This window comes from Periophthalmus magnuspinnatus, chromosome 17 (genome assembly GCF_009829125.3).
Source record: "Periophthalmus magnuspinnatus isolate fPerMag1 chromosome 17, fPerMag1.2.pri, whole genome shotgun sequence".
Taxonomy (NCBI): domain Eukaryota; kingdom Metazoa; phylum Chordata; class Actinopteri; order Gobiiformes; family Gobiidae; genus Periophthalmus; species Periophthalmus magnuspinnatus.
This window is the reverse complement of record NC_047142.1, coordinates 12,784,289-12,808,152: the sequence shown is the minus strand read 5'-3', so window position 1 is coordinate 12,808,152 and position 23,864 is coordinate 12,784,289. Positions and strand designations below refer to the sequence as shown.

The 23,864-nt window shown below is 41.5% G+C and overlaps 1 protein-coding gene across 1 annotated transcript in view; it reads right to left on the bottom strand.

The window, feature by feature from the left end:
• The window catches only part of adcy8 (adenylate cyclase 8 (brain)), an 84,302-nt gene that overhangs the window by 9,784 nt on the left and 50,654 nt on the right, over positions 1-23,864 (bottom strand). Inside the window, exons 8-15 of the mRNA XM_055228236.1 lie at positions 22,166-22,436; positions 12,648-12,845; positions 8,608-8,708; positions 8,282-8,483; positions 6,049-6,138; positions 5,616-5,788; positions 3,772-3,850; positions 2,294-2,452 (exon numbers count right to left, since the gene is read on the bottom strand). Coding sequence (XP_055084211.1) covers positions 2,294-2,452; positions 3,772-3,850; positions 5,616-5,788; positions 6,049-6,138; positions 8,282-8,483; positions 8,608-8,708; positions 12,648-12,845; positions 22,166-22,436 — 1,273 coding nt within the window. The remainder of the gene's footprint in view (positions 1-2,293; positions 2,453-3,771; positions 3,851-5,615; positions 5,789-6,048; positions 6,139-8,281; positions 8,484-8,607; positions 8,709-12,647; positions 12,846-22,165; positions 22,437-23,864) is intronic.

Here is a 23,864-nt window from a genome sequence, read left to right as displayed (position 1 = left end):
ATGACATCACACATCAGCACATTGTAGAATCCCTTTAGTTTAACCTGAGCTGGACGACAGGGCTGAGCTCTGTGGTGGAATTAGCTGTTTTGTTGACCTGGTTTATGGTTAATATCTTTGTAATCACTGGGCCTATCCACATGAAACAAAAGCTGGCACAAAGTTCAGCATTTTGTCTGTTAGCAAAAATAAACACAAGTATTTTGGTTTTGTTTTTTTGTTTTTTTCACAAAAGCTTCAGAAAGAGGCGCCATCAGATTAATATGGCAAGTTTGTGGAGCTAATTTGTGGATCATAAGTTTGGCAATTTCTTTAAAAAATAGTGAATCTCCCATAGAGTCATCCAGACCCCTGCACAACATCTGAAATAATAATGAACAGTATTATATTCATTCTATATTCATAATTATATTCAGTCTCCCAGTCCAAAAGCTAAAAGGCTCAATTCCACAATGGGACATTAAGTGGTCTGTGCTTTGTACAGTCTATTTTGAGTTCTTAAAGTCCCAATTTGTAGTTAGATTGGTCAACCTGGCCCTGTTGCATTCTCACTTAACACCACTAGACACTATCTATGTTACTGCCTCTCTGACACATCCATATCTAAATCTTGAACTAAAAGAAGATACTTTTTTCAAATAAAAGTACTAATATTTCTGTCAAATGATACAAAACAGAAATTAAAGAGGGGGTATTTTACCTCTGTGGGGTATTAACTGCTAACACATAACATATTTATATCACCATGTTACATTTAATTGTTTTGAAAATGCTATATTCACCGAGAACAACACAATGTAATGGTGTGATATTTTGCGTTTAGTTCAGAGTTGACACCTTTTGTTGTTCTTGAATCTGTTTATGTGTTTGCTGTTAATGTAACTGCTTTTGTATGTGACACTTTAGCTGTTATGTTTATGTCAAGGTTTTATTCATCAGACTGGATCTAGTGAGTTGAGTCTGCTGTTGTTTTGCTCTTGTTTTGGCGTGGGTGACAGCCTACAGTAGCCAGTGTGTTCAGAGAATAAACAATTTCGCTGCGTTTCCTTACAGCAGAACGCTACGGTATTAACATGTTTAATACTTTTCACTTTCGCTGTTGACACTCTGAGTCTCCCCTCTCTTTGCTCTCCACGCTAAGTCACTCTCCCTTCAGAGCGCAATCACAATTACAACAGCATGCATCCTGCTAATGAAACTACGGCACGTCACATCAAGTTTGTCAAGTTGTAGTGCATTTTTTTTTATATCTCTTTTGTATAGTTGCAGAAAGTGACTGGGAGCATGGGTTACATAGAGCCCCAAACCAGCCCATAAACAAGCCCAACAAGCTCCGTGATGCAATGACATGGGTTGTGGGGCAAATAGAAATACATCTTGTGGTTGACTAAGATGATATTTCCACTAACTAAAACTAAACTAAAACCAAAAAGAATCATTATTTGCTGCTTGTCTGGGGGATTTACTAACAAAACACTCTCCAAAACTCTCTCTTATCATTCCCACTGCCTTAGCTTAAATTCAAATCCATTTTAAGGTTGCAACTAGCAGTTAAGCTTTACTCCTCAGTAACTTTAGCTCCACAGTCTGCTATCTTTGTCTCTCAACCACTCTCCAAGACATCAATGTTTGTGAGAAAAAGTACAAATACTAGAAAAAGTATCTCTACATTGTTCAGTCCTTCTCAGTATTAGCCCGTGCTGTTTCCCGTGCGGTTGCCATGTTGGACTCTCCATAAACAGCAGGTCGTCTTTGCTTTGGAAAAATCAATGTTTGAGAAATGAGAGACTGCACTTAGGGACTTGAGCAGCAGACGAGAGGCACGGGACCAATGCAAAAACACAGGAAGGAAAATCAATGGGAGCACTCCAACTGGCAGCATCTCACTGCAGCCAGAACTATCTTTCCTCCTCTGCACAAACAAGGTATTTATAGAGTCCAGTCTAAAAGTTCTGTTTCATGCATGTGGAGAAAGTTTGTGTATTTGTGTGTACTCCCAGATGGCTGTCAAGATTCACATTTCACTATTAATAACATTGTCCTTTGTCATGAAATATCCTAAAAGTTTACACAGAAAGGTAAGCATAGCCTTTTATATCAGTGACTAGACGCATTAACTTGTGATATTACAACAAAAAAGCTACATTTTAACTGTATTGTAGTGTGAATGAAATGAAACACAACTGCAGGTACATTTTTGAGGAGATAAGAGCATTATAACACAGCTTAAAGCTCAAAAGAGTCCATTTTGTGTAGTATAGGACCTTTAACAAATCTGTCCCCAGTGTCTCACCTCATTGTCGCGATCTTTCTCCAGGAAGTGTCTTGCCACGTGGCTAGGTAGGATGTTCCTTAGCATGTTCTCGTTGTGCTCCCTCAGCTCTTTCATCTCATTGATCTCCTCCTTCGCCTGGACCCTCCACAAGAAGTCCAGACGTGCCGTGTACTCCAACTGACAAACAGAGAGACAAGAAGGTCAGAGGATCAGAGGATGCAGACGATGCAGAGGAGCAGGGGATGGAGAGAAGAGGATGCAGAGGAACAGAGGATGCAGAGGAGAGGATCAGAGGAGCCAAGGATGCAGAGAAGATCAGAGGAGAAGGGTCAAAGGAGTGGGTCAGATGGAGCAGAGGAGTAGAGGATGCAGAGAAGAGGATGTAGAGGAGCAGAGGAGAGGGTCAGATGGAGCAGAGGATGCAGAGGAGAGGGTCAGAGGAGCAGGTAATCAGAGGAGAGGGTCAGAGGATGCAGAGGGGTATCATATGAATAATTTATGTAACTAATACATTATAAATGGCATTACTATGCTGCAGCATTTCCAACACGTTGCTACAGAAAATGTGATGTTAAACTTTGGACCAATAAAAACATGGCATTCCTGTAAACACATTTCTAAATTAAACATATCATAAGATGAATTATGCAGCTTTTGTGGTGAAGGGCCCACCACCTGCGCCATGATGGCTGAGTGCTAGTGATCTCACCTCACAGCAAGAAAAGTCTGAGTTTGCCAGTTTATCTCATCCACCTAAAACATGCACAATGCAGCTAAGGTACTTCGGACCAAGGCTAGCTAGCGACAGTATAACATTAAACATATCTATCTCCATGGGGACAAGCAACTGCTGCCACAAAGAAGTCCCACCACCAGAACATTTAAATAGAGTACCTTTAAGGGGAAAAACATGAGCTGCAATAAATAAATAGGACACCCCATAAAGTAGTGTATCGGTATCGACCCTCTACAAATGTAATGAAAGGTATATCTGATCAATACTAAGATGTTTGATGTATTGATGAGTAAATACAGAGTTAACATTCAAGCAGGCGCACGCATTACTCTGAGAAGTGGTTTATTTTAATCTTTTTTTCAATCAGGAAATAGATGCATGATTAAACAGCATGATAATAATCTTTATGAACACAGGTTTGGCGATATTGAAAACACATTAGCAGACAGGAGCTGTGAAGTGTCCCTAAGCTGCAGTGGTTTTACAGTTAATTCTCAAATCAATTACCGATTTCAATTAAATATGAGCGAACAGGCATTATGGGAACACGGGTTAGATTTTAATAAACACTTGATGTCTTTATGCTCCACAAGAGTACAGAGGAGTGGAGAAGATGGAGCAGAGGATGCAGAGGAGCAGATGGACGGAAGATGAAGAGGAGAGGAACAGAGGATGCAGAGGAGAGGGTCAGAGGAGCAGAGGGTGCAGAGGAGAGGGTTAGAGGGTCAGATGTAACTTGAGGAGATCTCCACAGCCTAACCTGCTGTCCATGGTAGAAGACGGCCAGGAGGAACATGGCCATGAGAAGAAGAGATGTTTCTTTGGTCCCCAAGAAGTTCCTACAACAACAACAACAGACAAACACATAATTTTGGGAAACTGAGATTTTGACTGTTTGAACTGTTAAGTATAAGGCTGGGTGATATTGACAAAATATCTTTATTCTGTCGATAGCAATAACCCATCCATCCATTTTCTTCCGCAGCAGTCTAGGCAGGAATTCCTAGACTGTCTTGGTTGAGAATCAAGTCATGTTATTGCTTTGCTTGGAATGTTCCACAGTACTGCATTAAAGTTATCTATCATTCATATTCATATTTTTAACACTCAAAACATGAATTCTTACTACAAACACGGTCACCTCTCCACAGATCAGACCTGTAACTTGACCAGGAGGTGCCAACAGCTTGTCTTCATAGTTACGTTCAATGCCATACTGTGGAACATTCCAGGCAAAGCAATGGCCCCAAAATGAATTGATTAAATCCATCTTGGAAGCTTCTTTCCTTATCTCTGACCTAGACGTGCGTCATTGTCAACCACGACAAGCACCATCCAAACTGATCAGTGAAGTTAGGAAGGAGTAAGGAAAGGAGACATTATTCTTCATTTCAGAACTTCTTACCGCTGGCAGTAAGAAACTATGAGGCATCCCACAATCCACTACGCAGATCAAACTAAAAGTTTTCAGATACTAATTTACAAGTTACACACTGCTGCAGATTATTAATTAAAATCTTCTGCATAAATAAACTCAATTTATTTTTTATTTTTTATTTTTTTTACATTATTATATCCTCATGTACCTACCACTTCTGCTGTGATGAAAACATTGACTGTAAAGATTGAAAGGTTGAAATATTTCCCATAAGACTCGGTGCAGAAGTAGAGCATAGTGGGCTTGTTATAGTCGTTTTTTTGGTTGTTGTGGTTTTTACTGAACAGCTGTTGTTCTCACCTCTGGTTTTGAGGATTTGGATTAACTAAAAACAGTAACAGCTACTCCTCCTTGGTCCTTATAATTGTGACCCCATGATGTAAGTCTCAAAGGTCAAGGCTAAGGAAAAGGAAGGAGGTCTTTTTGCCCCATTTCAGACTGAGCCGTTCTCTACATCTTGGATCCTCCACCAGAAAAGTTACATACTGCACCTTTCATTTTTCTGACATTTTAAATGACAAAAGATGAAAATGACGCCAAAATTCAAATATTTTAATCTAGTCTAATGCTATGACTCGAGGACCATATATATGCATAGCAGTGTTTGTGTCACATGACCCGGTGCTGTCAGAGGAAAGGTCGTGGTGCATTCATGGCCTGCCTGAGGGTGGGATTTCTCACCTCTGTGTCATGTGATCAGAGCAAAGGCCAGACCTGCTCACACCTCTGCAGCTCCACAGCTCCACACTGCTGCATTCATCATGGGCTACTGCTGTAACTGTGGTACTTTTACTGTGGTATTTTTACTGTAGTACTTTTTCTGTCTAAAAGCTGCAAATAACTAACTTATAATATTGTTTTGTAATATTGTTACTTGTAGAATAGGGTATTGATCATAACTGGTAAATCCTAGTTTGGTCCCGGTCTAGTTCTGCTTTAGACCTGGTTTAGTGCTGGTCCAGTCCTGGTTTATTCCTGGTTCAGTCTTGGTCCAGTTTTGGTTTGGTCCTGTGTACTCACTGTGTATTATGGTGAATGGGATCTACGTTTAGTCTGGGCTTAATTCTGGTTGAGTCTTGGTTTAGTTAGGGTTTAGTCCTGGTCTTGGTCTTGGTCAATTTCTGGCTTAGTCCTGGTTCAGTCCTGGTCTAGTCCCTGTTACTCACTGTGTATTGTGGTGCACAGTATCATATCGAACAAACAGCGCAGTATAGAAGGCCTCGGTCAGCAGAGAGTACACTCCCATCATGAGGAGGAGGATGGCCAGTTTGAGCACAGAGTTGAGGCGCAGGAACACAGCGCAGGTCACCATGGCCAGCACGCCCGTGAACACAAAGTACTGAGGAGCAGAGAAACATACTTCAAAGCAAATCCAAACTTTACAGACAAGATAAACGGGTGTAGTGGAATTTTGGGGCAGAAATGAGTAACATACAATTCATCTCTATTCTATACAAAATATCACAATACATAAATAGAGAGAGTGTATTTCGACACTTATACTGTCCATCCACACACTGGACACTGGACAGTATAAGTGTTGAAATACATTCACATGCATTATCATTAGGAGCCGTTGAAAGTTGAGGGTGAGCTTACCTCTGGGTAAAGGCAGATATCTGGGACTGCTCCTGACATGTTGTATGTCTGGTTTCGGAGCGTGCTGGGTTTATCAAAGTCACACCACAACTGTAACACACGAGGACAGAGAGCTGCAGTCAGGCTGACTGTACGGGTGGACGATAATACAGTTCTAGTATGAAAATCAGACAATGAAGATTTGTCAGTATCAGTACTGGCTGATATCAGTATTCGATACCAATATCATTTTGGCTCTACCCATTTCTCACATTGTCCTCAGTGCAACAGATTAGTCTGTTTGAACAGACAAATAGACTATCTATGGTTGTATTTTTACACAAACATGTAATAACTGATTGTATGTCCCATTTAAATAAATGTTGTTAATTTATGATCTTAACAATTTAAAATACATTTGTGGGCCTTGCTATGGATTTTAAAAACTGCATTGGAATTGCCAAGTATATCTTACCAGTCACAGCAGCAGGAAAGATATCAGAAATCGGCATCAGCTCTACAAAAATCCATATTGGCCCATCCTTAGCTAACTGTACTCAATTTAATAGCTCATGATATTGGTATTAAATATGTCTTGAACATTCTCAAGAGGAGACTGCCGCTGCATGCCAGAGGGTTTCAGAATAATACTGCATTGGATTTATATAGTGCCTTTCAAGACACCCATTGCCCTTAACAGTGCATTATTCATTCACTCCACACTCTGTGGTGGTAAATTACTACTGTAGCTACAGTTGTTCTGGTGCAGACTGATGGAAGTGAGACTGAACCATCTGCCCCTCCGACCACCACCAACACTCACACACACACCACTTTTATACTAGGCAATGTGGGTGTCTTGCCTGAGGACACAATGGCAAGGCAAGTTTATTTTGTAAAGCACAGTTCGTACGCAACGTAATTCAAAGTGCTCTACAGATTAAGAAAGACATTAAAATCACAATATAAACAAAGAAAAACATTTAACATTAAAAGAGAAAAGTGCAGATTAAAAACCTTTCAGTCATATGCACAGCTAAACAGAACCATTTTGAACCTGGATTTAAACACTGTCAAAGTAGAGGCCTGTCTCACATCTTCAGGAAGACTGTTTCAGGTTTGGCTGCAGGAGACCAGTCCCTGAAGTCCTCAGAGTGTGACATGGTTCATATGGCACCAACATGTCAAAGATGTTCTTTGGTGCTGGTCCATGGAGAGACTTGTTCACAAGCAAAGCTGCTTTAAAGTCTATTGTCTGAGCCACAGGAGCCAGTGCACAGACCTGAGCAGAGGACTGTGCACAGTCTGAGTCCATTATTACCCCTAGATTTCTAGAGTGATTTGAAGGTTTTAGAGAGAGAGACTCGAGGTGACTACTGACTCTTTCTCTTTTTTTTTCTGTGCGTCAAAGGCTATGACTTCAGTCTTGTCAGAGTTTAGCTGGAGAAAGTTGTTTTGCATCCACACACTGATCTGTTGGATGCAGTGGCAGAGTGAATCCACTGGTCCATATTCACCTGCTGCCACTGAGTGTCATCTGCATAGTTGTGGTAGGACACATTATTGCTGCGTTTTAAGTGGCCTAATGGCAGCATGTAGAGTTTGAACAACAGGGGTCCCAGGATTGACCCCTGGGGCACCCCACAGGTCAGCGTCATTTTATCCAAGACCCATTTTCCAGTTTCAACAAAGTACTCCCTGTTTTCTAGATAGAACTTGAACCAGTTTAGTGCAGTACCAGAGATGACACAATGACAAAACTTGGTCCATTGCTCTCACCACTGAGCCACTGTCACCTCACATGCACATCTGTGCTGCTGTCTTGGCCAGGACTTCCTTGAAAAAGAGATTAGTAACTAGTGGGACTTTCCTGGTTGAATAAAGGTTAACGCAAAGCCTCTCATGAGTCTCTCTTTTGGGTTGCCAGCTTTAATGCTGAAATCCAGTTGGTTTAAACCTAAAAGGACTCTCTCTGATCTGAATCATAGCAATTTAAACCCCAGCACAGCAAAAATATGTATGTATCCTCTACAGGTTTAGGATCTGGCAACACAGGTTCAGTTGTGATTGTAGAATAGAATATTTTTAAACACAGTGCATGCTACACACAGTATCTATAATATCTTGGTGTTGCGGGGTCACCTCTCGACCATTTGTTCTACACCTTTTCTCCCCATGTTACATTGCAAAATGACAAATAAATGCAACTAATCACAAATAATACATCCCCTTTATGTGTGTCGGCGTCACTTACGATGTTGATCATGGCAGCCAGGAAGTTGATGAGGATGGAGAGGCAGACGATGGCGTTACGGGCGGAGGCGGTCTCGTTGACCCAGCAGCACGCAGTCCTCAGCACTAGGGGGAGACACTTGTAATCCTCTGCTGTGGTGACCAAGAGCAGGCAGGAGTGCAGGGCAATGAGGATGGAGAACTGTACGCCCATCGTCACCATGCTGAGAACCACAGACACTACAGCTTACAGTGGGTTCAAGTGGATGTTTTATTGCTGGAGGTTGTAACACATTATCACTCCACTGTAAGTAGTCTCTTTGTATGACAGAAGGAGGTCACGTTTACCTGGCGGAGGGCAGCAGGCTCTGGATGGACGTGATGAAGATGAGCACGATGAAGGCGCACACCAGGTTTGACTTGAAGACCTCATCCCTCATCTGAGAGTACTGCGGGGACAGAGGAAAGGGTTATTGAGAGACGGAGCTGCACTGTTCTATTGCAAAACAAGCATATCCACATGAGTTAAAATGGCTAGAATTCAGAATAATTTTTTTTTTATGGTGTGTTTTTATTAGTTTATTTATTGATGAGGTCTAGATTATTTCAGTTGGTTTATGACTTAGTGTAAAATGTTCTGAAATCAGACTTAGCCTCTTACTTAGAGCTCACTAGGGATGCACCGATAGAGCTTTTTCAGTTACGATACTCAAATCAATACTTGGACTTATATCTGCCCATACCCGATTTTAACCAAAATGAGGGTAGGGGTGGAAAATGGCACTTATTTCCTTAAAACAGTTAACTTATCACACAAGAGATCCAATTGTGTTATGTAACTGTTATTTTATTCATAAAGTAATTACTGAACAGCTTTGTATGAATAAAGGTTCAAATATTATGAGACATTCTAGGCCAAAATCCGCCTGAAAATAGCCTTACTACATCCAGTTAAAAGCCCAACCAGGATATCATCTTAACCGATACCATAGAACAGATACCTGATACCAACTAATAACCGATATTTAAGCAGTATTGTCCCTACCAGTATCGTATCGGTGCATACCTAGAAAAATATCTCTCTATTGTCCAATTTGTTCTCTGTTTACAAAGCAAACTCTAGGACTAATTAACAAATGAGTCAAGACACATCAGGATTGTAATGCTGAATTCATTTTAACTCATGTAGATATTTATTTGATGAACTACGCACAAAAACACACCATGGGTAGCACACGACACATGCAGGGGACCAACACAAGCAGCAGAAAGCAAAGAGCAGAGGCTGGAAACTCACTGATGAAATAAAAGTTAAAGTAGACCCTCTATCTACCTTCTCCACTTGACCCACTCTGGGAATCAGACCGGCAATCTTCCTACTGTGAGGCGAATGTGCCAACACAACTGTTCTGATATCATTTTTAAAATCCGATCCTCCTCAGATGAAGCTAGTGACAGCGTGTACCAGACTGATCCTAGCCTGCTGTGTGTCTGCTAATTATGCAGAGTATTTAAGTCAGTGTTAGCCTGGTGTCAACTTATTTTACACAGTTTTACACCTCTAAAAATAAAGGCATTAAAAGAGGTATCATTTTTTGTATTTTTAGAGCTTTCACAGTCTGTATTTAAGCTGCTCAGAGCATTGTAAAAAGCTGCAGCTCTCAAGTACATGGTCTTCCTTCAGAAATATACAGTATTTGTCAGGGAATTGGTTTGGGTGCTCCTCGAAATCTGAAAAAATGTGTGGTATCTGAGCGTTTCCTGCTACACATATCAGTACTGGAACAACCCATTTGGCATGCCTTCTAAAACGGAGAGAAAAGTCAACTAAAAAACATGGGTCTCTACCAGTGCCAGAAGCTTTGTTAGCTTGTTACCAAACACTGGTGCCAGAAGGGACATAGACCTCAATGCACTCTCACTGGCAGATTTAGCATAGCACTTTCAGTTCAGTTTCACGCCTGTTTTATACAAGCCTAAGTAGTCACCTGACCAATCATGTGACAGGAACGCTTATGTACACAAATGAACCCAGCATGCAATCAGAACTTTTTATCAGATGTGCATGTCTCAGTACTAGTATCGACAAATGATAAGGGATTCATTTATAAGCTAAAGACTGCTTCGTGGGTGTCCATTAATATGCTTTAGTAACTGTGAAATGTTTTTACTGTATATTTTGTAATAAACTAAACAAAAAACAGATAAATTAAAATCTTACTAGCTTAGTTTAGTCAGTTTTGGGTACCTTTATTGAAGTGTAAATCAGTATGCACTTTTAGACAGATGTTTTAATATGAAAAACAATTCAAAACAGTTGCCGAAGCGCTCCCATTATACACGCATAGCTCCTCACAGATAATTAAAGAGACTAACTACTAACTGTTCCTGATGCCGTACCCTTAACGCTCTTTTAGTTACCTAGAACCACCTGGGAAATTAGGTAAACGTTTCCTTCAGAAAGAACACAGAATCCTCCACGCACAGTATCTTAAAGCAGGTACATGAGGAGAGAAGCCCACAGAACACAGCCAGCTACAGAGCACAGAGGGGAGGGGCCAAACCATCACCCAGAAGGTCAAAGGGCAACACAACCACGACATCAGCAGCAGTGCGTTACATTCACCAAAGAGGACAAATCTGTGGAAATGACCTTTTAAGCACTTAAGGAGAAGATTGCATGCTTTAAAGGAGCACTATGTAACATTTCTGGAGGGAGGGGGAGGGGTCTGCCAACTGCTTGTCTCCATGGGGATGTTACTGCTGTTTGCCCACTACACCACTAGCAAAAATTAGATATATAGATAAACTCAATACCATACTGTGGGACATTCAGTGAAAAGGAATAACATTTTGGAGACAAGCAGGAGGTCGACACCTAACCAGAAAAAAGTTCCATAGTGTATCTTTAACTTTCAGTGTCCTTCAGTGAATGTAAGGCAGCAGAGAGAGGAGGAAGTGGTCAGGAGGGAGCACAGCACAGAGGCACAGGACTGTCTAGAAATCAACTCTACTTGAGTGAATGAACTTATCAGTCAATTCATCTTCAGAGATACTAAAACCCCTCTGTGTAACATTTCATCCGTCAGGTATTTTTGTTGCTCAAAAATACCTTATAACACAAACATTATTAACATTAGGAGGCTTGGCTTTCCTTGGAACTTTACCTGCCAATGTAAATGTTGCACAGTGGAGCTTTAAACTGAAGTTAAAAAAAATCAAAATGGTTACAGCATTTGACGTGTCAGCTCGTGTTGAAATCAAGCTGTTAACTTTTTACTGAAGCTTGACTCAAAGGTGAACACAGTAAAATTACTTTTCTGATGTTTTGTTATTGCCTCTGTGCTTGGTTCCTCATGAGCTGGTCAGTAGGCCTGTCACGATAAATACTACACCGACTTGACGTTCAATAAAGGATGTATGAAGTTGTTGTTTTTTTGCTTCATTCGTAACCCTCTGAGCACTCATGCTCAATGCTCTGTTTGCATTTTACCAGTTTTGTTGCATCATAGATAAAGCTTCAGACTTTCCGGTGCAGTTTTTAAGCCCATAAACCACCACCAGATGTCTGCAGTCAAAGTGTTCACAGGAGATAAGGACCTCATTTGTTTATTTTTAAAATGTTCTTTCTAACAGCAAAGGGAGCTCCAGCGCCTACATTGGTCACTGGAAACAGAGGTGAAGTTTATAAAGTGAGTTTTACAAATGCAGACATTCTTTTAAAAGGCTTATATTACACAATTTTCTGATCCATGTCATACTGTGGTTTCCTCATCAAAAACATGCAGTTTCATTCACACATGTTTAACACACAAATCCTGCAAATTCTGAGTTCTTTTCTCAAACAGATGTTTCTGTTCCACCTTGTGATGTCATGTGGTAATACAGGAAGTGCCCCACTGTGTTTTTCCATACTCCATACACCGTCACTCGAAACGAATAATTTCAGCCCTGGAATTGCCAAACTCTATTGAACAAAGGTAAAAGCTAGATGTTAATTTGAAAACTATAACTACATGACATTACAGGGTGGAAGAGAGCATTTTGACCTCTGGGGATGCTGACAGTGTTAATTTATTTCCTTTTAGTCAAACATGTGTGAGTGAAACAAAACACAACTCTGGGTATGTTTTTGATGAGGTAACTACATTCTAACACACGATAGTTCATTTTGTGTAATATAAGACCTTTAAATAAATGTGAATTATTTATTATACAATGTCAAAAAGTACGTTTAAAGAATATTAAAGCCACAAGAATGCATAATATGTGTTCTTTAAGGTTATTAAGTGAGTGGCATTAATTAGTCTCCATAGTATTGTTTATAGTATATTTTACTGTATTTCGTGACAGGTCTACTGATCAGAGAACACTCCAAAGCCCTCTACCTTCTCTTCCAGACTGGAGACTCTAAACATGAGTGACAAAAGCTTCATGTGCTCGCGTCTCAGCTTATCTCCGCTCCTCTGATGGATGGAGCTGGCTATGCGCTTGTTTATCTCCTCGGGCCCACACTGGACATGCAAAGCTTGGGCGAGATGGTTTGGAAGCAGGTTAATGGAGTTTCGTGTTAGAGCGGCCAGGGTCTACGGGGGAAGCACATGCAAACAGCAAAATCAACCCAATGTCCCATGTCCCAGACCGCACAGGTACACATCCGGTATAGGTACACTTCCAGCATAGGTACAAATCCAGCACAGGTACACATCTGGTATAGGTACGCATCCCGCACAGGTACACATCTGATATAGATACAAATCCAGTATAGGTACAAATCTGGCACTGGTACATATCCAGCATATGTACAAATCCTGCACAGGTACACATCTGGTATAGGTACACATCTGGTATAGGTACACATGCGGTATAGGTACACATTCGACACAAGTACACATCCGGCATAGGTACACATCTGGTATAGGTACCCATCAGACATAGGTACACATCCCGTATAGGTACACATCCGGCACAGGTACGCGTCTGGTATAGGTACACATCCGGCACAGGTACACGTCTGGTATAGGTACACATCCGGCACAGGTACACGTCTGGTATAGGTACACGTCCGGCACAGGTACACGTCTGGTATAGGTACACGTCCGGCACAGGTACACATCCGGCACAGGTACACATGCGGTATAGGTACACATCCGGCACAGGTACACATCCGGTATAGGTACACATCTGGTATAGGTACACATCTGGTATAGGTACACATCTGGTATAGGTACACATCCCATATAGGTACACATCTGGTATCTGGTATAGGTATGAGGCATGTGCTACGGGCGACATGCAGTGAGCACAGTGATCACCATTTCGTGTCAAGCTTTACTATAGTTAATTCCATAGACATTCATAGATGCAGAATTCTCTATGTCCACCTGCTGCTACAGCTCGATCACTCTTTCACAGACAAATGAACGGTGAAGCAAATCATATTAAACTATATACAATGTTTGTTCATGATATGCATGTCATTTATCTGTTTTTTTCACCAGTAACAGGTAAAAGAGGAGGTTCAGTGCACACTAGATGTTTAACAGAAGCACCCAAATCTAAACTGAAAGTGCTTTTAGCTCAGATGTCAGTTTTATGCTAATAATTATCTATAGAGAACATCAAAAGGTTTACACACTCAACAATGTGTCTAAATAAGGCTCTGACCTAAATGTGGTGATGGGTTGGTACCAGCTGATACCCTCTGGATTATTCAAAATATTTGCGGGCTAATGCTAACAGCTATAGGACAAAATACAGGGGATTGGTTCCGGTATTCCAAAATCTTTCCGGACTAGCTGAGTTGCTGAGTGGATAATAGCATTAGCATCGAACGCTGCGTCTACTGCTATATGTTATATTCAGGAAGATGGAGAAGGTGTTTTGGAAAAGGAAAGTCGAGGAATGGGTCGGGAACAAACATGAAATATATGATTTTAAAGTATTGTTCAAAGGTCCGAGTAGGGCTCGGGTGTCTATAACATCAACTAAACAGTATTGGTAAAAGTAAACAGTACATTGTATTATTCATCGGACAAAGGTTAAAATGTTGGCTTGTTTTGTCCTCAGTGAAAGGAAATGTATATTCTGTCACTGGACAAAAGTTTAAGAGTGAATGTGTTTGACCCATAGACTGTGAAAAGAAATGGACTAAGGGAGTTTGATGTCACCCATGGCACCCAGCTCCAGCCAAACAAAGCCAATCAAGGCTTTTATTGGCTGTGGAGCTAACTACACGGAATCTTCCACACCCTCATTGTTTGTAGTCAGGGGTATCTGTTATTAGTCAAGTCCTAGAACCACCCTGAGGTGTGGACTGTCATCTGAGCTATATTCTGCATAATAGTTCCTGTGCTTAATGACTCATCCAGCCTGTATTAGTTTTCCTCCCCCTCCATCACCATCTCAGCAGTAAAACAACCCTCCTCCTTCTCCTCCATCATCACCTCAGCAGCAAAACAACTTTCCTCCTCCTCCTCCTCCTCCTCCTCCTCCTCCTCCTCCTCCCCATTCTCCTCCTCCTCCTCCATCACCTCCTCAGAAGTAAAATAACCTTCCTCCTCCTGCTCAATCACCTTCTCAATGGTAGCACAACCCGCGTCCTCCATCACCTTCTCCATAGTAGAACAATCCTCCTGTTCCATCACCTCCTCAGCAGTACAACAACCCTTCCCCTCCTCCTTCATCTCCTCAACATTAGAACAACACTCGTCTTCCTCCTCCATCACCTCCACAGCAGTAGAACAACCTTCGTTCTTCTCCTCAATCACCTCCTCAGCAGCAGAACAACCCTCCTCCATCACCTTCTCCACAGTAGAACAACCCTCCTGTTCCCTCACCTCCTCAGCAGTACAACAACCCTTCTCCTCCTCCAACACCTCCTCAACAGTAGAACAACCCTCGTCCTTCTCCTTCATCACCTCCTCAGCAGTAGAAATCCGCTCCCCAACACATCCTAGATACGACTTGTGATACATGACTCTCGATGTGATAAGACAATCTTGCGATATGTACTTTTTTTCAGAAATGCAAACATTTTGACAACTGAACAGTATTTCTGCGCTAAACCACAACCCACAACCTGCACAAACAGGTCCCTGTACCAGTTTTTTCCATGTATTTCTGGACTTATTTACAAAACCTTTTATTGTTCCATAGTTAGGAAGTGTGCGGTTAGCATGCTAGTTGTTGTTGGTGTCTGAAAGTTGTGAAAAGCGCTTATAAACTCATTATGGTGTAGAACTAGGATGCTCAGAATGCATGTGGTAAGTGATGAATCAGACCATTGCAAACCGTTTAAAATGAACTAGTTCCAATCAGGTACAGTGCCTTTAACATCAAATACATACATTTTAAAAATACAAAAAATACAAAAAGTTAAGTTAAAGTTGATAACGAGAGCCCCAATTCGTACAGGCCAACTGTCAGGAGAAGTGTAGTGACCAGGGACCCTCCTCCAGATCTCAGAGTACCTAGCTGAAGGATTAGCCTAGGATACTGTACATGTTTTGGGTTACTAGGGAAACTCACCCAGGCATAGGAAGAACATGCAAACTCCAAACAGCCCCATAGTCTAGGATGCAAACTCTGAAATGAGGAGGTTCTTAAATGAGGTAAAACTAATGAGCACTTTGTAGCAGTGATGCATCAAATATGTATGAGGGGCTGGACCAGCTCGTGATATGGTTCTCAGAGATGTTTACAAGACTGCTACTTTCCACTGTGCCAAAACACATTTGTACATCGTAAATCACTCGATCTAAAAATACATGTCTTGATGTCTTAAAGGTGCACTATGTAACTTTTTTGCTATCAACTCTTTGTCTTCAGGGAGATGATCATTTTGGCTGGAAGGTTCCCTGTATGATATTGAACTTTTCTGACTCTTTGGAGATAAGCAGGGAGCACCAAGACCAAGTTACAGGTCAGATCTGTGTAAAGGTGTGCCTGGTAACACTAAGAATGCAAAAAGAATGTTTCACAAGTATTTTTTAGCAATAAAAACATGTTATTGAAAAAATGCAAGATAGATTAGTTTAACTGTGGAACTTTCAAAGTATTAACATGTCCATCAAGACAAGCAATTAGTATATAATCATCCAGAAAGGTTACATAGTGCACCTTTAGCTTTAAAGGAACTGTATGTTAGATTTGAAGAAACTTGCACATCATATCAGGTTTGTAAAGCTGTAGTGTACTGTTTTGTATCATGCTTTTACATATTTATGGAGAATTGTTATGGGTGACATAGACTTGTGGGCTGAGCATTGGACAAATCTTTGACTAGGGCCTGGGAGAGATCACAAAATTACTCAAACACGCATGGATGACATCTAAAACCTCTTGAGGCATGTTTTTGATGAAGGAAAAACATTATAACATGGTAAAAGCTCAACCCCCCCTTTAACTAACATAGATCTATTTTTGCACTGTATAAGAATCCCTCCTGAAGGTGACATTGATGCACGGTTCTGGCTCCGCCTCCCCGCCGCCCATGCTCTCCGCTCCAGTGCTCTGATAAGACACTGCGGCGGCATGCGTGGACTTGACCGCTGCCCCTCTGTTGAATATGGATGCGGCCGGGTAAGCGCGCACTGCTCATTATGCCCGGGACAATCGCTGACATTTGGACCAATCAAAATGAGAATACCAGGGGTCAGAGTTTAACAGCGGCCCTCCACATTAGCGCGTCGGTGAATGGAACTGTACACTAAAAATAGAACCTGTCTTTCCCACACACACGTCGAGTTTGCTAATATCGGAATCACGTGAGTGGGAGGGAAGGCATCATTATCTAAGAGAAGGGAGAGGAGAGATGCTGTGTAAGATAAACAATGTTAGACCAATCCAGGCTCAAGACATAATGCACAGTATTGGCTTTAATGATACTTGTTTAGTCCGGGTTTATTCTTAGTTCGGACTTGATTTAGTTCCGGTTTAGCTGTAGCTTAGAGTTTTGAGAGCTTTTTTCAACCCTAGTAGTCGACCTTCTTTGGTAATCAGGGCCGGAGACAGACATTTTTGGTAGGAGGAGCTAAGAGCGCTAAGATATTCAATGTGCGTGCTCACTTAACAAGTTAATTTAGAGTCTTTTAACAACTGAGTGTAGCCCCCACCCACCCAGCATGTTTGTTCCGCTGTTTTAAACTAATGAGTGACTTCAAACCCAGCAAGGAAGTCTCATTTTGAACAAATCTGTAGGTGCCATTTGAATGTTTTTAGTCGAAACTGGATGTGCTATGAAAGTGAGGAAAAATCTGTGGGGGAGCTATAAGGGAGCGTTGGTCATTCTTGGGGAGGATACTGTCCCCTGAAGCCCATCCGCCTGGTGCCGCCCCTGTTGGTAATGATTATTGTTGGTTTAGTTCTTGTCTAGTCCAGGTTTATTCTCGGTTCAGACCTGTTCTAGTTATGGTTTAGATGTAGCTTAAGAGTTTTGAGAGCTTTTTCCACACCCGCTTTTCAGTCAACCCATCGATTGGCTGGACATGTCTTTGGTCCACCAAGAATTTCTTTATTTGACCACAGCCCTAAAAGTAGAAGACCTTCTTTAGTAATTCTTATTGTTGGTTTAGTTCTTGATTAGTTCTGGTTTATACTCAGTTCAGACCTGCTTTAGTTACAGACCTGGTTTAGATATTCTGCAATATTGGTTAGTCGTGGTTTGGTAGTGATGATAAACGGTCACTTTTCCACCTTCAATTCACTCCAAGCGCTTTACGTCAAGGAACCACTGACCCATTCACACACACACTCATACACCAGTGTACGCAGACACTGGGGGTGAGGAGGGTTAAGTGTCTTGTCCAAGGACACAGCGACAGCATTCATCTGGGCCAACGCTCTACCGTTTATGTCGAGAGTGGGATTCAAACTCTCTACCAACTGAGCTACTGTCGCCCTTCTTAACTCATACTTGCAATCCTGGTTTAGTTTGTCTTCAGTCTTTGTTTATACTGGATTAGACTGGATTTATTCCCTTTTGATAATTATTACATATCGACTTATCATTCAGTATATGAGAAGATGCAACAATATTTATCGTGTGCAGATTTTCTTTGCAATAATGGGGAGATTTTTGTTATGTTTGTTGATAAGATTTGAGCTGTAGAGGATTGAATATGTAATTTCTATGGCTACATATTGCTTAAATCTGCTGTTCATCTGTTGCAGCTCAGGTCTTTTAATGATGCAGCTTATATTAAAAATGATTTACTGGGATTAACCCGCTTTACTGCTATTTTGTCAGTGGCATAAAGCAGTTTCAATATTATTGTTTATTGTTATATTTCTCTGTAGCGACATATATCATGCTTCAAAATGTGTTATCATGACAGGTTTAGTTCATGTTTATCCTTGATTCAGATCAGGTTTAGTCCTGGTTTGGATGTAGTTTAGGGTATGTTGGAGTTTAGTATTTTGAAATATTGGTTTAGCCTTGGTTTAGTAGGAGTCCTTCTTTAGTAATGCTCACGATCCTGGTTTAGTTCTTGCTTAGACCTTGTTTATTCTTGGTTCAAACCTGGTTTATCCTCTAGTTTATAGTAAAATAAAAATTCAAATCTGCCAAATGGACAAAAAGGAGTGAAGACATTTCGCTGCTCATCCAAGCCTCTTTTTCTGTTGTTGTTTAGTCCTAGTTCAGTCCTTGCTTAGTACTGCTGTAGACCTAGTTTGGCCCTCATTTAATCTGCATCAGAGTAAATTAAACACGGAAGACTGGATTTCCTACTTGTTTAACCAATGCAGTCTCAAGTCATAATGCTCAATATGGTTTACAGATGGTTAAGTTCCTGGTTTATTATCACACACATGTGCTAATATCAGAGTCACGTGAGCGGGAGGGAAGTTATTATTATCCGAGAGAAGGGAGAGGAGAGATGTTGTGTAAGATAAACATGGAAGACTGGATTTTCTCATTGTTTGACCAATCCAGGCTTTTTAGTGATGGTTAAGTTCACGTTTAGTCCTGGTTTAGACCTGATCCAGGCCTGGTTTACTCCTGGTTTAGACATACAGCTTAGTCCTGGTTTGGTAGTTGTGTAGTCCTAGTTTAGTCCTGATATCGTCATGGCAATTTTAGATGTGCTTTAGTTCACATACAGTCAAAATTTAAACCTGATTTAGACCCATTTTAGTCCTGGTATAATCCTACTTTGGACGTCCTTTTAGACCTGCTTTAGTCCACATACAGTCTTGGTTTGGATCTGTTTTAGTCGTGGTTGAGACCTGGTTGAGACCTGGTATAGCCCTGGTTCAGCTCTGACCCGGGGCTTGGTTCATTATTCTGTTGTGTAGATCTTTGAGAGTACAAAGGCCAGAGACTGACATTTGTGATCTGCACTGGAAACATGTATGGCCCATAGGAAACATGTTACACGGAGAGCTCCGGGAAATGCCACGGAAAGGCCACCAGCGAAAAACAACACGCTATCAACACAGAACACAAGGCACCATACAGCTGTTCAGACTAAACAACAACACAAGGCACCATACAGCTGTTCAGACTAAACAACACAAGGCACTATCCAGCTGCTCAGGTCAAACAACAAAAAAACAACAACACAAAGCACCATACAGCTGCTCAGATCATCACACAATACACTATCAGAGCGGAACACAAGTCATCATGCAGCTGTTCAGACCAGACAACAACACCATCAGCCAACATACAGCTGATCATATTAAAGACAACACAAGCCTGCATACTACTGGTGAGACAAATTACTATTACTATATATATAGATCACCTTACAACTGCACAGTACAAACAACATAATCGCACATATCAGCTGCCATACAGCTGATCAGATCAAATAATATACAATCACTACAACACTAATGATGATATTATTCAGACCAAACAACAACACCAGCCACCATACAGTTGATCAGACCAAACAACATGTGCTTACCATGACATCAGCAATTATACAGCTGGACAGACTTGATACCATCACAACATATATCCACCATACTGCAGATCAGATTTCAATTCACCAGCAACCATACAGCTGATCAGACCACTAGGATCACATCAGAAGGTGGGGTAGCTATGAATTGCACTTGAGTGTTAAATTAAGTAACCTTTATTTAACAAGGAAAACTGCCCAAAGACTCTGTCCTGTCCCCTAATATAGGCCCCCAGGATTCCTTAAATGTAGGTTCTGCCATACAGACATGAAAAGACTCCATAACATTCCCATCGTCATGTTCAGTAACTGACCACCAGTCTAACGCCTATATTCTGTATCAAAGACTGATCCCGTCAGATCTCAGAAGCGCCTAGTATGAATGTGGTGTGTGTGTGTGTGTGTGTGTGTGAGTGTTGGTGGTGGTCTGTGGGGCCAGTAGTGCAGATTGGCAGCTTGGCTTCTGTCATTCTGTCCCACTGCCTCTCTGACTACAATAAAATGAATGAATAAAGAATGAAATTGTAAAGCAACTTTACATGGAGCAACTTTGTCCTGGTTTGGACCTGGATTTAGCCTAATCTGACCTCAAGAGTATACTACGAAGCATGATAGAAGGCTAAATTGGGTTAGTCAAACTCAAACCCTGGACTTCCACAAAGACGGCTCACTTTTCAACCTGGCTGCATCACTATAGTAACAGAACGTCAGAGCTAACCCGGTCAGGAGCAGGTTAAGAGCATGAGTTAAAACTTAGATCAGATCTGTCTCTCTTTGAACAAGTCTTTCTGCACATGTTGATCAGTGCTATACTATAGTTAGTGTGTAGATGCTTTGATAAACCCTCTCCATCACATGTAATTACTTAGAAACACGAGTGCTCAGGTGAAGCTTTAACTCCCCAAGGCTTAAAAGGTGTAGCACTCACCAGAGGGGGCGCTCTTACACACAGCTCCAGTCCTTTACAAGGTTGCTTTTCTCAAGGTCCTCTGAGAAAAAGTCAGTCTCCAGATTCATAAGTTTTATATTCCATCCTATGGGCATCATCCTCCTGGAGCCTCTGGAAAACCCCACTTGGTTTGTTTGCACACTGGGAGCAATGTGTAGAATATTATGCACACCACGCACTTATGCTCACAACTACATTATAGGTGAATGAAGCAGTGGGCAGAAAGTGAGCTGAGTTTTGAGCCTGGCTATATCCAATCAGCTTCGTAGTATACTCCATATCAAAACAAGTAAAAATGTGTAATATGTATAAAACACGTTGTCTGACATGAATAGGAGGAGTATGATGGGTAAAGGTATAGGTAGAAGGGTTGTACAAAAAAAAAGATGCCCAAACTACCATTTAAAACTACCATGAACAAAGATTAACTTCACAATAAACAAATAGTTTATTAAGAATAATTCAGAATAATTCCCCCCTTGCTCCCCATGCTAAGTCATTCCCCCTTCAGACTGCTATCACATAACAATCAATATGCATCCCGTTAATGAAACACAGTGCACATCGATTCAGGTTTGTCAAGTTGTTGCGTCCAATTTTGGGTGACCTGGGCTTGTGAGCAGAGTATTATACAGAATCTTATAGGTTACCATGAGGAGGGTTTGAATAGAGCATGGGGAGAATAAATATTCAAACATGCATGAACCTCTTCAGGCATGTTTTTGATAAGAGAATACTGTAATATGGTTGAAAGCTAAAAAAAAAAAAAAAAAATACCCTGACTCCTAACCGTAACTTCTCATTTAAGTACTTGCTAAGCCCGAGTCATTCTTTAAGGTCCTATATTACACAAAATTGACTCTTGTGAGCTTTAGTAATTTTTCGATGAGGAAATACTGTTATAAGATAGACCAGAAAACAGCGTAATATGGGCCCTTTAATAAACTATTTGTTCATGATGAATTAAATCTGTGTTCATGCTTTATGAAGGCTAATTAATGTGCACTTATCACCATGACAACACTACCAGAAAAGGCTAGCTTACGTTCTGCTTGCCCATGATGTTGTCGAAGGGCAGCTCGGGGCTCCACGATGCCTCGTTGAAAGTGGCGGTACTGGCCCTGCGATCGGCTCCGCCCCCCGCCTCCTTCATGATGTCCTCGGGGGGGCTGAGGCTGCTCTCCTCCGGCTGCTTGATTAGGAACGTCTCGATGTTGTGCCGGCGCAGAAAGTCATTGCGGTCCTTCCCGTGTCCCTCCTCCACCTCGTAGTCTCCGTTCAGACAGTCCAGAGCCGCCTTGGAGATGTGGATTCTCCTGGAGGGAGGAGGAGCAGGGAGATGTTTGGGAGAAGGTGCTTTTGTTTGTGTTAACCCATAATGTTCAGAACAAGATGATGAAGAAATTATCACCGCATCATAATTCTATCCTAACATTTGTTTATTTCTCCTTTGGTCCTGGTTTACTCTTGTAGCAGCCCTGGATTAGTCCTCATTTAGACCTTGTATCCTAATGTAGTCCTGGTTTAGTCCTGGTTCAGTCCTGGTTTAGTCCTGGTTTAGTCTCGGTTCAGTCCTGGTTCAGTCCTGGTTTAGTCCCTGTTCAGTCCTGGTTCAGTCCTGGTTCAGTCCTGGTTTAGTACTGGTTTAGTCCTGGTTTAGTCTCAGTTCAGTCCTGGTTTAGTCCCGGTTCAGTCCTGTTTAGTCCTGGTTTAGTCCAGTTCAGTCCTGTTTAGTCCTGGTTTAGTCCAGTTCAGTCCTGTTTAGTCCTGGTTCAGTCCGGGTTTAGTCCTGGTTCAGTCCTGGTTCAGTCCTGGTTTAGTCCCGGTTCAGTCCTGGTTCAGTCCAGGTTTAGTCCTGGTTTAGTCCTGGTTCAGTCCTGATTTATTCCTAGTCTTGCTTCCAGACTTTCATCACAGTTCATCCATGAGTTGATTTTCAAACATTCTGTTGGTTAAATCAACAGTTTTTTTGAAACTCTGCGACACTACTGCTGTTGAAATTTTGGCCTCCACAAAAAAATACAGTTTTCATCAAATAAATTCAGCAGTATAATTAGAAACAGAACATATCCTCTCTTACTAACTTGGCTACATCAAACCGTGCTCACTGGTGGGAGGGTGAGATAGTGAGACCGGGCAGAGTTCCAGAGCAGACTGTGCCGGTCCACAGGGGGCGCTCTCAGTCATGTGTGCTAATGGAGCATGTCTGTGGGGTCAGAGGTCATGGTGGTGACATCACAGGGTCAGTGAGCAGGTGAAATGGTCCGGACAAGGCTGTGGAAACGGCGGTATCAAAGGAGCAGACCACAACAGCTTCGGTCCAGATTCGTGTGGCATTCATGTGATCTCGAAAACTTGAAAATAACTACGTTCTTTCTAAAATCAGAGGGTTGATGAGAGCCCCCTGTGGAACGTACGTGGAACTGCAACAATAACACACATGCATAACTTTGACTTGATTATCTTTACTGGTTCATTGGAAAGACACCAAAAATAATGTGAATGGACGTGTTATTTCTTTTAGGTAAATTCATGATAGACAAATTATTTAAAGTTGGGGTATTTTACTTCTATGGGGTATTAACTGCTAACACATAACATATTTAGATCACCATGTTACCTTTCATGGTTTGGAAAAGTCTACATTTGCTGAAAACAACGTATTTATAAGTTTCTGTTTAGTCTATCCTCATTTTGCTCTCCATGCTAAGTCACTCCCCCTTCAGAGCGCTATCACAACACAT